Here is a 17,290-nt window from a genome sequence, read left to right on the forward strand (position 1 = left end):
CTAGTAAGTCTCGTGGCCATGTGCGGATAATCTGCCGCTTTCGCGCTGCTCGCTGGTTCCCGCTCGCGCTACGCCTTCACGGGTTCCTATGGAGGATGAACACAATCAGATCCGCGGACAGACTGTAGATACTGGTGTTCGATGTTGTTAGTTAATGGCTTTGGTGAGCTAGGTCGGAGCGGCATCGCCCAGCCACCCAATAATGCGGTCAATGTCCCTGATCTCGTAGAAGCACTCGTAGTGTGTCTTCGCGTATCGAATGGCACGTGAGCGATCATCCGTCGCGTCGCCATCAGGATCAGGTTGGTTGGCTAGCAGATTCTCGTAGTAGGGGTTGCAGCTCTCGCGACGAAGTCTAGGGTTTTCGGTCAAGTAGTCCCAGTACTTGTATGCTAGAACATAGGGGTCCTTATGGAGAGAGGGTAATTTAGCCATATCATAAACTGTTTGCGTCGGTGAGTATGAAGATGCTGTCTGTGATAATTCGAAGTGTTGAGGTGTTGGACCCGAGACAAAGGTAGAGCCCATTGTCGAAGTCAAAGAACTTTTGGCATGGATCACTCGGTATATGAGACAGTTTCGATGAACAACAATCAGTTGCCGCCTTTTTTTAGCAAAACAATGCTGCTCTCATTGTTCAAGTTGACTTTGGACATCCTAGAATGAACTGGCTTGCTGTGATCAGAGACATGAGGCTGGACCAGTGGTCTGTATTGCATGTCTCGAAACATCACGTCGAAGCGTCAAGGACGAGAGAGCAATAGGAAGGTCTGTCCAAGCTTCGTTATGGGTGCGCTAGATCTTGTTGTCTATCGAATGATGCTGCGCTACAGCACAATCAGATTCGAGTACACAAAGTGTCTCAGTGGAGTTGGGGTGTTTAGCCGTCGTCGTGGCCTGGCTTACATTATCAGAAGATTAGGCAAAAAACAAAGGCTTCGGTATGCGTAGGGTGCTCTATGCCCCTCAAGGGTCGCTTTGAATGTCAGTACTCTGGGGACACCTCTACCAGGCTTTGTTGAACTTTCGTCGCAATATGCTGGCCTGTTGATACAAGTCGTGTGCCCGAGTGTAGACAATACAAGGGGATTCCCACTTAGAAGGGTCGATGATTTGGAGAATTACTAGGTAGTAAGTAGCCTCCACTCTAGACACAGTGGATACGTTTATGAACCATGTATTGTATTCAGGTGGTGAGGGGAAGGTTCAAGGTCATGTGCAAGTGGACCCCGCCCAGCCACCTCGAGGCTTTAAGACAGACATGGTTAGCGTGTGCGCTAAGGGAATTGGCAAAAATCAAAACTTTGGAGATTTTTCGAACTTTGGACAACGCTACAGTTTCAACATGGCGTCCAAGTCGTAAGTTCCCTTGCGCTCCTCTTTCCTCTGGTGTACTCCAGCGTCATTTTAGTCGAAGCTGCAATTGCTAACACACCCTTCACAGAAGTGTCCCGACGCAAAATGACATTCTCGTCCCCGAGACACTCCTAAAGAAGCGGAAGTCTCAAGAGAAGGCCCGCGAGGAGCGCGCGCTTGCGACGAAGGAAAAGCGAGGTACGACGACTCCCTATGCCGTCGATGACTCCAGGAAGGCGATTGTGATGATGAAAACAACCACACTATCGGCTAGACTACGGTCAATGTTGTCGAACTGTTAACCATCTTTCGGGACTGATACAATCACCCTCCATGGAGCTCATGGCATGCATGCATAACACATGTGGCCAGTGCTGACTTGGAACAGACAAGAACAAGAAGAAGCGGGACGTCATCTTCACAAGGGCTGAAAAGTATGTGAAGGAATACCGCGATGCGGACAAGGAGAGGATACGGCTGTCTCGCGAGGCCAAGAAGGTTGATAGCCTTTATGTGCCTGAGGAGCCCAAGCTCGTCTTCGTCGTTCGCATCAAGGGTATCAACAAGATCGACCCCAAGAAGCGCAAGACGCTGCAGCTTCTGCGCCTTCTTCAGATCAACAATGGTGTTTTCATCAGGCTCACCAAGGCTACGTTGGAGATGTTGAAGATTGTCGAGCCCTTTGTCGCCTATGGCTACCCGAACCAGAAGTCGGTTCGCGAACTCGTCTACAGTAAGGCTGCCCATGTCACCAAGTATGCCTAGCATCACTGACCCCATGTGCAGAGCGTGGTTATGGCAAGGTTGATAAGCAGCGTATACCGTTGACGGACAACGAGCTGATCGAGGAGAACATGGGCAAGTACGGCATGATTTGTATGGAGGACTTGATCCACGAAATCTACACGGTCGGCCCCAACTTCAAGCAGGCGTCCAACTTCCTATGGCCGTTCAAGCTGAACAGCCCGACGGGCGGCTTCCGTAAAAGGAAGTTTAAGCACTTCATCGAGGGCGGTGATTTGGGTAACCGGGAAGACAAGATCAACGAGTTGATCAGGCAGATGAATTAATCAAGGGAATCGAAAGGGTCCGTTTCGTAGGTTTGGCTCGGTAAAAGCTGTGCAGAGATACCATGGGATTGTGCATTTGCATTGGCGTTTTGGGGATCCCGGACTTTAGGACATTGCGGACGGATCATTTAACGAGTTCACGTGCCAATGCAGCTTTTATTGAATGACACGGAAGTGCGGGCAATTTGCGCTCGAGCATTTGGCACATGGCATGTTTCGGAGTGCGAGACGGATGTTGGTGGCAGGATTACACAGAGTAAAGCCACTGCAAAGTGCTGGCGTGAGTGAAAGCGGCCCCGTGTGCATTGCGCCGTCATGCATCCATCTATCTACTAGGCAGCTGCCTTTTGTTTTTGAGTGCCGGGTTTCCGCGGCATGACGATGACAATCAGAAATCCAGCTATCGTGTGAATCAATCAAGGCTGTGTGTGTACCGATACGATATAGTATAGTTTCTGGTCTGCTGCTGCCTGCATGTTGAAGATCTGGTGAGCGTTACGAGAGAGAGCGATGAGTAGCTGCGAATAGGCTGACGAGTTGGACGCTTGGCTGATGTGGGTGGAGCCAAAGTCAGGCTCGACTCGTAAATTTCTTCCATGTGGGCACTTGATTACGGATGGCCGCGGGCCAGGCGTGCGAAACGGCCGAGAGGCTTGGGGTTGCCACTGGGCCAAAGTGACGATGATGGACTTGAGTTTTCTTGGTGATGGTGGTGGTGGTAGTGATGGTGGCATGCACGAGCAGACAGACAAGCCCGTGGACAGGCGGCCGCGGGTGTGTGTGACGCCCAACAACATGCTACCTACTACTGCTATACTCCTGACGCAACCCTCTCACCCAGCCATCAAAAATGGTCATTAGTTTTGGAGACGATGGCTGACGGTCCCTCGTCGTCGATGCTACTGCAGCTTGTCGGGCGCCTGGTGGGACATGACGCCCGCCTCCAAGACAGAACGAGGGCTGATTACCATTGATCGCTTGGGGGCCAGACGCCGTGGGCTCCATCCTGTTGCATGCTCAACACACGGTAGGTGTAGCCTACGGTCAGAAACGGGAGAGAGAAAAGCCAACCTAAGGGCTCGTCATGCGGCACATGGGAACTGCACGCAGCCTGGCACAATTTTTTCTTCACACAACTAGGGGCGACGAAGGAGGGTCTGGTGCACGCCTCTCTCTCCTCTCAAGATCAGCGCAAAGTATAGTACAGCAAGTAGGAAATGAAAATAGAGATGGCTACGCGTCGCAAGGGCTGGCTGGCTAGTCTATTGTACAGTATTGTCTGTCCACACGGTCCGCGTCGTCTCTATTTATGAACTGGCTGCTGGAATGGAAGAGGCGACACACCAAGAGAAACCCACCCACGGGCTACGTGGCTCACTCGCGGGCTTCGCTGCAGACGAGGGTCAGAGGAGGGTCAGAGGGTGGTCCCTGGGAGCGTTCATTGGTGTTGCGCATTAAGGGAAATGCAGAGGGTGCAGCAATTTGTGCCTGACGACGCAGCAGCAGCACAGCCGAGTCATGACTGGCCCGACGCTTTTATGACGCCCTAACCTACAACAGGCAGAGTTTTCATAGCACCCGGCTTGCTGAGTGGCCCCCCCTAATGAACAAAGGTATTAGCTTTCATGGCATGGGGGGGGACAGGAGACGAGGAGGAGTAGGAGGAGGTGGAGGGAGCGAGAGCGGGCCTTGCCAGAAGACGTTCGCTTCGCCGCTGCAGCGCACCAAACGGCCGGGCAACCAGCACATTCATTGTCAATCCCATCCGTCCATCTCTCTGTCTCCTCTCCACCTCTCTCTCTCTACCTCACACCTCTCCTCTTCCTCTCTCTCTCCCACGCCCCGTTGCGACTGTTGCCGCTGAGCCTCTCCGACTGTCTCGTGAGAGCGGGCTGATTCTTGCTGGAAGACGCTCGGGCAACCCTCGTCAAAGCCCTCGGACTCGTTCGCGGCCATCCCTCCCTGCTCAGCACCTTCACCTGGCGCGCTGCTGGCTTCTTACTTTTACTTATTGTCGCCTTGCACCTGGACTTGGACCTGGCAAAACGGACCGCGGCAGTGCTGCATCACGTCGGTGGTTTGACTTATTGGCTATAATTCGAGCACCCTGGTTCGCTGACACCTCTATCCGGTCGTCGCCTCCCTGCAACCTCGACCTGCTTCGTCACCACCTCCATCTTCGTTCCAATTTGTCCTTCCCCCTTCCCCGTCGGCTCGGTTTTGGATTGCATTCTACTTCGCTTGCGGTTTCGAGTGCTTTCTTTTCCTTCTTCCGCCTGCGACAGCTTGCGCCTGCCCGCAAGGACAACCCAACCTCCCACCCCCCATCGACCCGCGACACCACCATCGCCCGTCGATATCTTCACATCAATCACCGGCGATCTATTCACTTAGACCTCGCCCCGGTCCGCGTTACAGTTCCTGCCACTCGCGCTCGACTGTCATCACCAACAACAACGACCGCATTGTCTGAGTGAGACATATTTTTACACGACCTCTCGACGCTTCTCTCGATTATCCCACACGCACAACAACCTTCTTTACGCGAATCTTCTCCTTTGTGTGCATGAGCGCATCCCATTAGAGCGTCGGTAGACTCCCCACAGAGCGCACGCTCACCACCTACGCGGCGAACGAAAAGACTGTACGTCACCACCAACAAAACATCGCTGGCAGCGTCGTCACTTTGCGGCGCGCTTGTCACTTCCAAAGGCCACTGCTAACATCACATCCAGGTGCCTCGCCAGTCTTCTTCGTTCTTCTGCGACAGCTCCTCCACCACCATCATGCCGTCCTTCTACCCCCGCCACAACCTGCCGCGGCAGCTTCTGACACCCCCCGAATTCGTACCAAGTTACCACACTGCCTGCGGCACCACCTACCAGCAGCAGAACGCCTACACTGGTCAGCCAGCAATTCGGCAACAAGATGATGGCTACGACTTCGCAGACCGCTATGGCCAACTCGCCATCGCTATGCCACCCATGTATCCGCAGTCTGGCACCTACCTAAGCAACGCACCACCTAGCCTCCCGCCCGCGAGCTCATTCTACGAGCAATCTGGAGCGACCATTCTCCCGCCAATGCGCGTTCAGTCCGGTCACTCCATGGCAGAGGCTGCGGCCCAACAGCAGCGTGCGCAAGAGTACAACCAGCGCGTGAACCAGCCAGCCAAGGACGAGAAGCCTGTTGGAGGCGTGTCCGCGAAGCTGGACTACGACATGGACGTCATGACCGACTTTGTTTGCGAGACGGCGTTGCAACTCATCACTCCAGGTCGGATGATGCCCACGTCATTCCGAAAGTGGGTACACCAGGTTCTGTGTGCGACGAGGCTGCCGTCTGCGACTATCCTGCTTAGCATGTTCTACCTGTCCAGCAGGATGCCCATGCTCATCGCCGAGCCAAAGACGGATACACACTTGTTCCGTCTTCTCACCATCGCGCTGGTCCTGGGCAGCAAATTCCTCGATGACAACACCTTCATCAACCGTTCCTGGTCCGAAGTCAGCGGCATCCGAGTTGACGAGCTCAACAGACTCGAGATGGAGTGGTTGAACGCCATCGACTACAAGCTCCACCGTGACCCTACGGAACAGCAAGGCTGGACTTCCTGGTCAGAGCACTGGAAGGTCTACCAGGGCCAGGCTGCCACGCGGGCTGGCCGAAGCAATAAGCTCAGCCCCATCGATACGACTATGCATCGCCGCTCTCTTAATCCCAATAAGCCGCTTCCTCCGCTGCCTATGCAGCAGGCGTACAACCCGCCGTCCTACGAGTACACGCCCAAGTCGGCGCAGCCCTCCTACAACCTTCCCAGCTACTCCCAGTACGATCCGTGGAGGTCTGCCAATGACCACTCCCCCGCATCTGCGCCGACCACGGGACCTGCTACTCCGGAGTACTATGGCACAACAGGAACCTGGGCTCCAGCAGAAGGGTATTCCCGTCGCACCATGTTCGGTTTCCCACCCCTGTCCCAGCCTGCCCCTGCCCAATCCCAGCAGCCATCCACGTACGGTGCACATGCCTACCACCCACAGTACAACACCTCCGTTTGGAATCAGCATGGTGTCAACTGTGGTTGCAGCTATTGCTCGCAGAGGCATCCACCGTACTTCATGGCTCCTGGTTACGGCCCCCAGGCTGTTGCTGTTTAGTCACTAGCCCTTCCCTAGGGCGTTGTCGACCAAGAGACACTTGTCTCTTTACACCTTTCTCGGATACATATTCGACGTTCGATTTCATCTTAGCGATTCATTTGTCCAAAAGTTTCTGCTCAATTTCACACATCATGGTCGACTGGACCTGCCTTTGACCATGGACCTATCTAGGTCTCTGGATACCCATTGGCCGCTCTTCGCTTCGAACCAAGCCTTAGACCACCCGATCTGGACCTGTATCCTTCAAGACCTCGCCTGGGTCTATTCTTTCCGCAATTTGCACGCATTTTGGCGCCCCTCCGGATCTCATGAAAACGCATAAGGCTTGCGATCATCCTGCATGATAGATTTTCCTAGTCCTGTTTTGGGCCCTCTTTTTTCTTTTTGTTTCCATCGGTATTGTTTAGAATTCTGGGTTGTCCATGGTTGCCGGCACGTTCAGCGAAATTGCGGGTTACAGGCGTTTTCGTTCCTTTCACTGCAGTGTCACAGAGCACTTTACGATTTTATTTCTCATCCAGCGCTGCACCTCAAGAATGGACGGAGGGCACACTTGCATGCACTTGTTAATGGTTTATTCTCTGGGGCTGTCTATCGTTCTCGGTGCGCTGGGTTACTCGACGCTTCCATTACGAATGGTCTGTCTCAAGCCATGTCCGCCCCGTCATCATCTCGGCAGCGGTATGCAACACTCACCATCTTGGAGCGTCTGCGTGTAACGTTTCACATCACGACTTCTTACTTTTCGATCATCGCCTTCCGCTGTAGCCGGGTTGTAATTAATGGCATAGGATCAATGACTGGCGTCGCTTTCTTTTCCTTCCTTCTCGGAGCGGCGGAAAATACCTCTTTCTTTTTTTTATCATGGTTCCAATACCACACATGGCATTGTTTTGGGCAACGGGGTGGGAACAACTGTTTGGTGTATTATTGCGAGAAATAGCAGAGGCTTCGATAGTTGCAACAGCACAAAATGCGAAAAAAAAGGTCCCTGGAATGCGGCATTGCCGCGTGGAAAACACTTCTTCAGCTCTTCGATGTTGTGATGATGCATTTGAGCAATGGTTACAATGAGTGTTGTCTCACGTGGAGCACGATGCAACTGGGCGGCTTCTCACGTCAGCAGCTGCGATATATGCTGACCGAGTCCCTGGGGGCTTTCACTTCAAGTCTATACACTCGCCTTCGGTCTCCGCGTATCTCTTCATGCTCAGGCTATACACCCACTCGAGGACGCTGACACATTGCGGGGAAGCCGATGCAGGAGCATCATGCAGGCAGAGCCACGAGGCGCGACGAGGCACTTTAACTCCGACACCGCGATTCGTCCGTAAGAAGGCTGCGCCCGTTGATGGAGTATTACCTACCCCCACAATGCGATTTATCTGATCATCATCATACTATAGCCAGGGCCAAATCCTTCCCAACAGCGCGCCGGAGTCGCTTTTCCCACCGAGAAATACGGGGCTTATTGGACGACGAGATGCGCCGGCGTTCCGGGTCGCCAGGAGGGCCGAGCCAGCGAACTACATATAGAGCATCTTGAAGGGAACCAATGACGAGTATCTGCTACTGCCAGTCAAGGCAAAAGCGGTCTAACAGGTACGAATTCCTTCGTTGAGGAAGGAGAGAATGAACGAATCATATCGGCTAGAAGGGGGACTGGAGGGAATGTGATTCGTTCGTTGTGTGTTCAGTCAACTCCACACCCCTGCGCACTTTTTGTACGTCCGAGAAGACTACGTCAACGATATCTCCGTTTTGGTGTCGGGGATAGCGGGACGTCTCTTCTTCCTGGCTGGCATCTCGGTGTTTATTGGCGTATTAGTTAGAAAAGAGAGACGGAGAGAGAAATAGAGAGAGGGTGCAAAGTGTCACTCCTATAGAAAGACGCGCCATGTCCCGCCCATGCCTCATCAGACGCATACTAAACAACCACTCGACATCGACGCCGCGACAACGAGCCTACTACTCTCCAAGCAAGACAGACAGACCTCGTCCATCAAACTACTGGCAACAACCTCGTTTCAGCACAGGTAAAATGAGTTCCCTCGGCGGCGGCGCGGGCATCGTCGGCGCGGGACTGTATGCTGTCGTGAGTACGCCGGCGCAACAGGTGGGCGGCGCTGCGAGTGTGCCCGAAGACGCAAAGGACAAGAGGCATCATTTGAAGGGTGGCAAGGGCTTTGTCAATCCGTGGGAGAGTTATATTGATATTCCTGTGTGGGACTTGTTGGTCAAGGGCATGTTTTGGTGAGTTTGTTTTCTGGAGATGTATGATTGGGTTATGAAGTGGGTGAATTGGTATGAGAGAGAGACCTTGATGAGAAGGGTATAAAAGATGGAAAATAGAGCGTTGACAGCGGATAGTCTTGTCGAGTAACTAACCTGATATTCATAAACAGGAGAAAAATATCAGGCCAAGCAAACAAACCAGACACGACGTCCCCCACCGTCCCCGTCCGCCATCCTTCTTTCCTCCCGACGCGCTCCACGCCAAAACTAAGAGCGACATGGCTCGGCCACGCGTGCTATTACATCGAATACCCCAGTGGCCTGCGCGTCCTGTTCGACCCCGTCTTCGAAGACTGCTGCTCGCCCGTCCAGATGAAAGGGCTGAAGCGGTACACGCCGCCGCCGTGCGAGATTGAAGAGTTGCCCTTTGTCGACGTCGTGGTCATTAGTCATAACCACTATGATCACCTGAGTTATCCGACGACGCAGAGAATCCGGAAGAAGTTTCCCAATGCGCACTTTTTCGCGCCCCTGGGGAACAAGAAGTGGTTTGAAAGCTGTGGTGTGAGTGGTGATCAGGTGACTGAGCTCGATTGGTGGGAAACAAGAGATATCACGCTGGAAGAAGTCGGCACGTCCAAGGAGAAGGTGAAGAAGAAGGTATCCGTGAGTTCGACAGGAGAGAAAGATGCAGAGAACACGTCGTCGTCGCCTCCTCCCATCACAGCAACCATCAGCGCGCTCCCCTGCCAACACGTCAGCGCCCGCGGCCCGTTTGACAAGTGCAAAACCCTCTGGGCAAGCTGGAGCGTTGCGTCGTCTACGTCAAACGTCTACTTCGCCGGCGACACAGGCTACCGCGGCATCCCGCCACACGCCTGCCCGCCCACAGACACCGACGACCACGACGACTACCCCCCACACCTCGCCCACCTCCCCACGTGCCCTGCCTTCACACAAATCGGCCAGCACCGCGGTCCCTTTGATCTCGGCTTGATACCCATCGGCGCCTACGCGCCGCGCTGGATGTTCAGCAGCGTGCACGCGAGCCCCCAGGACGCGGTGAATATCTTCGTCGACACACAGTGTCGCAACGCGCTGGGTATGCATTGGGGCACGTGGGTGTTGACTGAAGAGGAGGTTTTGGAGCCGCCGCGCAGGCTGAAGGAGGCTTTGGCTTGGAAGGGCGTCCTGGATCAGAGCGCGTTTGGCGTGTGTGATATTGGCGAGTCGCGCGAGTTTGAGAGTGGGGTTAGGGGACGGGGTGGTGGTGTGTGAGGGTAGGTTGCTCGGGGGAGTAGATGTGTATGGACTTGTGTTCGAGTTGTATGATGATAATGGAGGTCTGACTCGTGATGTGAGGTGGACGTGTTCAAGTCGAGCAGGGCACACTCTACTAGTGTATTATTAATATTCAACGCCTTTGTACTTTGATCCATGCTGACGGGAAATAAGCAGCTCGTGGCATGCTGTATGGTACTTGAGTGTTTGACTATCACTTTAAGTGCAGTCTATCGTCACATTAGAGGGGAGTAAGCTTTACTAAAGTATAAAAAGTTTGATATGGTAAAACTAACATGCTAGAAGAAAGGGGCTGCTGACTGGCGATTTGTACTTTGATCAAGGCCAACTAACGATACGACGCGAGGTGGAGGTATTGAAGTAGAACAGGGTATAGATAACCATGTATTGCAATTTAAACATCACTGTCTTTGTAAATTGACTGTCTTTACAATCTGTGAAGCCGCCTTGATCAAAGGTCGATTGAACCTACTTACTATCTATACCAAACGCCTGTTCCTACTATTACTACAACGACCATGTCCTCTAGGAGTGAACAATTGTTCTGTTTTGTGATTAACGTGTATGCGTATCCCATGTTCCGATGGTGTAATTATATCAACATGATTAATGTTAGATCGTGGAACTTGGAACTTGGAACTTGGAAGTGTAGGAGTAGAAGAGTCATGATATTGTGAACAGAACAATCATAGAGCGTAACACCAATCAGATAGTTTCATTATATCTGACCCAACTGCATTCCTTGCCCAACTACGCGTATGAAAGAACCCCGCTGCATTAACCATAGAACACCAACTCCTAGCATCAATCTGGCTCCTCGAAAGGGCGTGGTCGTAATAAACAGCACTGCATCTCGCGAGATGTCATACTAGGCTTCGGCAGTACTACAAACGTCTAAAAATTAGCTTGACCACTCCCAACAAAGTTACAATTTGACTCACTCTTACAATAAACCAATCGTTATGTCTCCCTTGACACGTGCATAGATCTCGACCTAGGGCTACATCAGCCCAATCGTTATATCGCCCTTGACGCGTGCGTAGATTTCTACCTCGACTTCGAGATCCAGCTCGATCTTGATCTTCAGCGAACTGTCCTTTTCGCCTACTTTGGCGGGACGGTCGGTGATGCGCGACTGGTGGACGGGCACTATGCGACGGCCGCCGCTCCGTCGCGGCGCCATGGCGGGCTGGAGTTGCTCTGAGCCGTCATCGTCCTCGTTGTCCGAGGGCGCGTATTGTGGGGGAGGCGCTTTCTGGAGCGAGTTGTTCTCCTTTTGGCCGCCGAGCTTGGTGGGCTTTTTGCGATTGGCTTGGGGGCTTGACGAGGCTTCCGAGGTCGTGTCGTTGGTTGGGTAGTCGGTGACGGGGGCTCTGGATGCAAGTCAGAAGGAAGGTAGGTGTAGTAGACAGGAGCGTTGCGACTTACCCTGCGGACATGTTTACAGCGCTATCTAGCCTCTGGATTTTATGTGGAGAAGTCGTAGTGGATTTGAATTGTTGCGGGGAAGTGAAGTGAAGAATATAATTGGAATGGTTCGAGTGGGATTGACCCTTCTTTATGCTTCACAAATATAACTGGACACCCCAGCCGTAACGACGGCATACCGGTCAGAAACCCATATTTAAACCGGATGCCATGTTCATGACGGCGCCAACCAGGTTCTGTTTCACTATACTGCACCGAGACGCGCAGCTTTTCCAACGGCATGACAATCAGATGCCCCGTCTTTAAAAGCGGACTCCACGTTCATGACGGGTGCGAACCAGGTTTCAGTTCACCAAATTACAGAGGAGCGCTGCTTTTTCCTGCGGCTAGCCCTGTCAGGACCAAGCAGTAGATCTGCGCCTCCTTCGGCTTCCGAGTCAAAAGCAGGTTTGTATAGATATCAGCCCATAAACCCGCCGTTCTCACATGCCTCCTTCAGCGCTCTTCGTTGCCGCACCCACATCATGGTGCTGGGCATTATGACTGCCATTGCGGCCTGCCCTGCGATAATAGGAACCACTGAAGCCGTGCGCCAAGGCCAAAGACAGAACGCCAGGGAGAAGCACCGGGGCCTAAAGACGAATCTTTCCATAGTGTGCTCGCGAGCTACAAAGGGCGGCCGTGAAATCGATGGATGCGAGCTGGTCCTCAGCGAAAACAAGGTATGCCATCCCCCTCTATTCTCGGCACCCAGTCGGTCATTCTGTCTTCGGGCCTCCCAGGGGCTGACGAGATATACCTAGCTATATCTCAATGTGCCCTCGGATGAGTTTCCGGAAGGCCATCCCGAAGACCATCCATTCGCTGGCTACTTCCTGCCCTACCCCGACCAGGACTGGGGACGACAGGGCGAAGGCATGGTGTCGACCATTTCAGACGACCCGCCACAGCTGAATTGGATCTATATAGACCGCGATACCTGCGAGGTCAAGTATGGCGACCGAATCACCTCAGAACCTCACATCGTCGGCCCATGGGATGTGACCAAGATGGACCGGAGAGTCATGCTGACGGGTTGGGAAGGGTTTATGGCAGTTCGATACGGGCCTGGAGAATGGGCACTCTATTTCGACGTCGACGACAACGGACTGCAGGGAGTTGTTGGAGAAGAATTGCTGAAAATGGAGGTTGAACTGGTGCGAAGGGAAAAGAGGCAGGAGCGGACGTCGACTGGTCCGGCAACCGTTGCCGAAGCCAAGGCCACAGAGGGCAATGACGCAGCATGACTTGGCGGTATGCCCCCATGCCTTAGCTTAGAACAGGTTCCTAGATAATGCAGGGCATTACAAACCTATGGTGCCGGAAATACCAGTTTTAAATTCATTAATGCACGTCGAGGTTTTGGGATATTCGAGAACAATAGAAATTACGTTATTCCGTGATTGCAACACTACTCAATAGACCCTAAAAGCGCCTTGCACCACTATAATACAGACGCCAGTTTTACAAAGCTACCCTCACAGTCATGCCCCCCTAGTAAGAAGCATTGCCCAAATCATGCTCTTTGATATACTCGGCGCCCTTTTCTAGAAACTCGGCCTTGGTAATGAAGTTCTGCTTCGACTCTTTCTTGCCCGCCCATTGCGCTGCTCCGCGCCACGCATCCAGCACACAGTCCTTTGCTCTGCGCACGTTAGTCCCCTGCTCTGCTGGCAAAACAGCGCGCAGCTCTGCTCTGAGTCGCTCTTCAAAGCCCTGGAACAGGGTATTCCCACCCGTGAGGAAGATGTCCTTGAGTACATCGTCGCGGTACGGCGAGTCAGCTAAACGCTCGTTGAGGATAGTGGATGCAATCTCGATGATGCCGGCTTGATCGAGCCCAGCAATCGAGGGCTGAAACACCACTTCCGGGACACGGATCCGCTCGACGTTGAGGTGGACCTGATTGCTCTCCTTTTGGCTTTCGTGATCAAATGGATACGGGCCGTGCAAAAAGGAATGTAGGATACTCTTCGTCCAGTCCGTCTGCGCTTCACGCGTCGATTCCTCGGTGAAGTTGGGATCGTGCTTGAGAAGCTGCGACTCGATATCTTTTAGGTTTTTGTTGAGATCCTCCTCTTCTTCATCGTCCGATCCCTCGCCTGTCGCGATGGTGCGGTACACACCCCAATCTGCGTCATCAGCGCCAAATGTATCGTCGTCTCCACCTCCCCTTCGCCGTTTCTTAGTAGGGTTGTCTGAGGCTAGGTTCGCGATGGACTTCATTCGCATTTGGTTGGCAAGAGACTTTCGGTTTCCGAGTTCGGCTTTGAGACGCTCGCGGTCTTTCATCTTCTGGACGATGGCTTGTCGGGCTATCCGCCGCTCGTCGATCCAGCCTTGGGGATCTGTTTCTCTTCGCTCATCATCGAGTCGCTGTTCTTCTGCTTGGCGGGCCTTCTCCTTCTCCTTTTCTATCTTTGCACGCTGGCGAGCATCGTAGTTGGACTTCATCAAGCGTTGTTGGCGCTTCTGCTTGATGCCCTCTTCGTCGAGTTGATCGTCGGGTACTTCGAGCAGCGGGAAAGTGGGCTCCTCAACCTGTTCCTCCTCGACATCGCCTACGTCCTTGTTGCGAGCCTTCTTGATCGACGACTCCAGCTCCTTGACCTTTTTGTTCAATTGATTCTCGTCATCAAAGTCATTCGACTCCAGTACACGGGCCTTCTCTTTTTTGGTAGTGATTTCCTCGAGTTGCGCTTGCAGCTGTATGTAGTATTCCAACTCCTCCTCCTTCCTCTTGAGTTTGTCTAAACGCATCTTTGCGGCTTGAGCCTGTAACCTTCGTCCGCTCTCTTTGCGCTTTTCCGCTGCAGCTGCCAGTTCCTCCTCCGTCTTCTGCACCACGATTGCCTCTGTGTACGGGAACTGCACAATGTGATTTCGGTCCTCGAGCCCCGTCCAGTCCAGATAGCGGCTGAGGTCTTCTTCGTAATTCTGTGACACATAGCAATGTTCCCGTACAAGATCCTCGGCTTGATTGTCGCTGATTTTGCCAGGAAAAGTAGGGTACTTGAGTCTCAGCAACTTCAGGAGATATTGGGCGGACTGGAAACGGCCCCAGTTGAGGCGCGTAGTCTGTGATAGGAGCGGTTTCGAATCTATAACGGGTATCAGGTGGGTTGATGTGTATGACGAATCCATGATCAGGCCATTGCGACCGCCGTTGTAGGAGTAGGAGAAGAGCGAGTCGATGCCGTATGCGACCGAGGGCGCGCCGTAGCACTCGAAGAGGATCTCGGACATGGCTATAGCGTGTTAGCATAGCTCGATCAACTCGACACGAGTCCGGTTCCTAGTATAAGCACGTACTCTTCCTCGAGTATCCCAAGTTTGCAATAGGCTCAGTCATGACAATCGGCCTGTCTATGCGCCCATTCCGTCCGTCCAAGCCCATCTTGATGAAGCAGTAGTCGAGCACACCCTCCATGGCATCCCAGTTGTTCACAATGTTGCTACCAGGCTCATAGACGGGTTTCGACTGCCCGCGCGCCGTGCCATCCGAGTAGACGTCGGAGCCGACAAAGGTGAATGTTCGGTTTAGCTTCCTATCGCGATACCGCGCCATATTCGGGAGTACTGATAATCGCGGCTTTGAATCGAAGGACCACCCTGCGCGGACTGCCGACGAGCCTATAGGTTATTAGCACTCGTAGAGGATAGGTATCAAGGGTTGGGTCATCACCATTGTCAATTACTATGGCGGTCTCGTGGTTACTGCGCGCATAGCCTTCGGTATCTATGCGCCTGAAGCCTTCGAAGGGCGGTTCATTCACGCTCCAGATCTTCGCTGGTGGAGGTTTGGGCGAGTTGCGCCCCGAGGCCAGCGGCGCATCGTTGATGGCCGAGGGCGCCATGGTGGTGATAGTTTATAAGTGGACGGGGCTTGAGACAGAGCCTTTATATCATGTTGTGAGTCCGAAATGTGGTGTATAACAGTCGTTAGCGCATGTGGTGCTGAAGCAGTGCGCCGGGCAATTGTTCGTGAGGCTCGTTCCAAAGCATTACATCGGAGGTCCTAGCGCCTCGCGTCCTTAGTGAACCGTGTCTCACTTGCATAAGAACATCGGTTGATCCAGTGGCATCAAGCCGTTTCTATCAGCCATGATAGAAAATTCCAGTAATAAAGAGTTTCATTGTATTGTCTCCGCACGCATACGTTCACATGACGAAAGCGTGAGAATTATATCTCATTGCTTCTGGGTATCGTAGCTAATTTCATGGTGCCTAATTCCCTCCTACACGCTTACGGCGCCCATCTTTACGCTGGATCTTTCAAACCATTCGTGGCTAGTGATGATCAGTATTCATCTCTATAACAGACGTGATTGTGAAGCATACCTTCGAGGTGGAAGAGGACATTCGATTGATAGTTCTTGAACATTTGCGCCACGAGCTCGGTGTCCATATTTTGGATATTGATCTCTTGTAAATTCTTGTTCAGCATCATGATCGCCTCGTTGAGTTTCTCCTGCTACTTGGTTAGTTCGTCTAGGCCACTTAAGCTGTGTTCCGTGGTTACAACGGACAACGTTGACAATGATGCGGGAGAGCAGAAGGCTCTGTTGATGTTCGTGCGGACTCTCCTGCAGTAAAGTCAGATTTACGCGTCTTTTTTGCACAAGGTTCCTGTGTATCCTACCATGCTTGCGTTTGAGAATGTGGTGTTTATTTATCGAGCGTGTTTGGTTCGTCTGCGTGGCCATCAAAGCAGTTAGCAGGGCCAAGATTTAGTGAACTATGGTCCGGGAGAGCTCCACCTCCGCAAGATCCCACCTCTCGACCTTGGAAGGCAAGTTCCAATCCACGCCAGCACTTGTTCATTATCTACGATATATACCCAAGTACCCGAATCCTCGTCTCTTACTATTACAAACAAATCTATAAATACCGAGCTCGTACACGGCTGCTTTCGCGAGCTTCATCATCAAGTAAACATTCATCATGGCGCCCTTAACAGCCGCCTCGGACGAGAAGACACACCAAGCGCTCCTCGATAAGCTCGACATACACGCCGTCTCAAAACCCTTCCGCAACCCACACTGGAAGCCACCGCAGCGCCGCAACAAGAACTTGAAGCAGATTCTTGGTGAAGCTTCGCGCAAAGAAGCTTCCGTGATGGCTACACAGAACAACAGCGGTATCTCCACACCCGTGGTGCCACCCTCAGAAGGCATGACGGGCAACGTCACACCGGCCGGCAACGTGGGCCGGCCGCCAAACATTGCGCAAGCAGCCCAAAGTCTGAGCACGTTGGTCCTGGAGAAGAACGGCAGAGCAGCGGCGGCGGCAGCAGGGAATGGATCGGGACCCGCGCCTACGTACACGAACATCGAATCGGCACCGAGCTTCCACCCGAGCAGCCAGAAGAAGTACTGCGATATCACCGGTCTACCTGCGCCGTATACAGATCCGAAGACAAGGTTGAGATATCACAACAAGGAGGTGTTTGGGAGCATCAGGACGATGCCGCAGAATGTGTACGAGGGCTACCTGGCGGCAAGAGGGGCGCATACCATCCTGAAGTGAGTTGTGTACTTGTCTTGCGCTCTCCGTGAACAGTCTCTGGATTTCTTCCGAGGCTGCTCATCAAAGAGCGCAACGACAGTATGCACTTCTTCAAGATTATGCTATTACCTTTCTACCGCTAAACCACAACTATAGAATTGACAGGGACGAGAAACTCACGGAGAGCGC

General features: G+C 52.9%; 10 protein-coding genes across 10 annotated transcripts; 6 read left to right on the top strand and 4 right to left on the bottom strand.

Moving 5' to 3' along the window:
- Positions 1-168: 168 nt before the first annotated feature.
- K460DRAFT_409988 (uncharacterized protein) lies at positions 169-528 on the bottom strand (the record flags this gene model as incomplete). Its single annotated transcript, XM_040937316.1, has 1 exon — positions 169-528. One exon carries the CDS (start codon positions 526-528, stop codon positions 169-171), a length of 360 nt encoding a protein of 119 aa, XP_040785149.1.
- Positions 529-1,345: 817 nt separating this feature from the next.
- On the top strand, positions 1,346-2,426 carry K460DRAFT_380405 (60S ribosomal protein L7; the record flags this gene model as incomplete). The annotated part of the gene is made up of 4 exons (XM_040935257.1): positions 1,346-1,359; positions 1,445-1,554; positions 1,745-2,089; positions 2,143-2,426. 4 exons carry the CDS (start codon positions 1,346-1,348, stop codon positions 2,424-2,426), a joined length of 753 nt encoding a protein of 250 aa, XP_040785150.1.
- Positions 2,427-5,212: 2,786 nt separating this feature from the next.
- On the top strand, positions 5,213-6,586 carry K460DRAFT_293857 (uncharacterized protein; the record flags this gene model as incomplete). Its single annotated transcript, XM_040929454.1, has 1 exon — positions 5,213-6,586. The coding sequence occupies one exon, from the start codon at positions 5,213-5,215 to the stop codon at positions 6,584-6,586; it is 1,374 nt and encodes a 457-aa protein (XP_040785151.1).
- A 171-nt stretch (positions 6,587-6,757) lies between these two features.
- Positions 6,758-7,677, top strand: K460DRAFT_188745 (uncharacterized protein). The gene has a single exon (XM_040927103.1). The coding sequence runs from the start codon at positions 6,930-6,932 to the stop codon at positions 7,530-7,532; it is 603 nt and encodes a 200-aa protein (XP_040785152.1). The 5' UTR covers positions 6,758-6,929; the 3' UTR covers positions 7,533-7,677.
- Positions 7,678-8,717: 1,040 nt separating this feature from the next.
- On the top strand, positions 8,718-10,066 carry K460DRAFT_241716 (Metallo-hydrolase/oxidoreductase; the record flags this gene model as incomplete). The annotated part of the gene is made up of 2 exons (XM_040927319.1): positions 8,718-8,842; positions 8,995-10,066. Coding segments are annotated over 2 exons (1,197 nt in total), but the record flags the coding sequence as incomplete, so codon positions are not given.
- A 1,060-nt stretch (positions 10,067-11,126) lies between these two features.
- Positions 11,127-11,565, bottom strand: K460DRAFT_359173 (uncharacterized protein; the record flags this gene model as incomplete). The annotated part of the gene is made up of 2 exons (XM_040932176.1): positions 11,127-11,499; positions 11,555-11,565. The coding sequence occupies 2 exons, from the start codon at positions 11,563-11,565 to the stop codon at positions 11,127-11,129; spliced, it is 384 nt and encodes a 127-aa protein (XP_040785154.1).
- A 513-nt stretch (positions 11,566-12,078) lies between these two features.
- On the top strand, positions 12,079-12,840 carry K460DRAFT_293636 (uncharacterized protein; the record flags this gene model as incomplete). Its single annotated transcript, XM_040929436.1, has 2 exons — positions 12,079-12,276; positions 12,358-12,840. 2 exons carry the CDS (start codon positions 12,079-12,081, stop codon positions 12,838-12,840), a joined length of 681 nt encoding a protein of 226 aa, XP_040785155.1.
- A 125-nt stretch (positions 12,841-12,965) lies between these two features.
- Positions 12,966-15,561, bottom strand: K460DRAFT_346611 (actin-like ATPase domain-containing protein). Its single transcript, XM_040931312.1, has 3 exons — positions 15,279-15,561; positions 14,906-15,226; positions 12,966-14,841 (listed from the first exon to the last, which is right to left on the bottom strand). Exons 1-3 carry the CDS (start codon positions 15,448-15,450, stop codon positions 13,088-13,090), a joined length of 2,247 nt encoding a protein of 748 aa, XP_040785156.1. The 5' UTR covers positions 15,451-15,561; the 3' UTR covers positions 12,966-13,087.
- A 293-nt stretch (positions 15,562-15,854) lies between these two features.
- K460DRAFT_409995 (uncharacterized protein) lies at positions 15,855-16,299 on the bottom strand (the record flags this gene model as incomplete). The annotated part of the gene is made up of 3 exons (XM_040937317.1): positions 15,855-15,883; positions 15,935-16,064; positions 16,123-16,299. The coding sequence occupies 3 exons, from the start codon at positions 16,297-16,299 to the stop codon at positions 15,855-15,857; spliced, it is 336 nt and encodes a 111-aa protein (XP_040785157.1).
- A 238-nt stretch (positions 16,300-16,537) lies between these two features.
- Positions 16,538-17,122, top strand: K460DRAFT_293450 (uncharacterized protein; the record flags this gene model as incomplete). The annotated part of the gene is made up of 1 exon (XM_040929418.1): positions 16,538-17,122. The coding sequence occupies one exon, from the start codon at positions 16,538-16,540 to the stop codon at positions 17,120-17,122; it is 585 nt and encodes a 194-aa protein (XP_040785158.1).
- Between the last annotated feature and the right edge of the window lie 168 nt (positions 17,123-17,290).

Source organism: Cucurbitaria berberidis (genome assembly GCF_010015615.1).
Source record: "Cucurbitaria berberidis CBS 394.84 unplaced genomic scaffold K460scaffold_5, whole genome shotgun sequence".
Lineage (NCBI taxonomy): Eukaryota > Fungi > Ascomycota > Dothideomycetes > Pleosporales > Cucurbitariaceae > Cucurbitaria > Cucurbitaria berberidis.

Bases quoted from the DNA above. Each gene is read 5' to 3' on its own strand.
- K460DRAFT_346611 (XM_040931312.1), bottom strand. From the start codon at position 15,450: ATGGCGCCCTCGGCCATCAACGATGCGCCGCTGGCCTCGGGGCGCAAC. The intron at 15,227-15,278 runs GTGATGACCCAA...AATAACCTATAG, and splicing joins CGCCATAGTAATTGACAATG to GCTCGTCGGCAGTCCGCGCA. The intron at 14,842-14,905 runs GTACGTGCTTAT...AACACGCTATAG, and splicing joins CTTGGGATACTCGAGGAAGA to CCATGTCCGAGATCCTCTTC.
- K460DRAFT_188745 (XM_040927103.1), top strand. From the start codon at position 6,930: ATGATAGATTTTCCTAGTCCTGTTTTGGGCCCTCTTTTTTCTTTTTGT.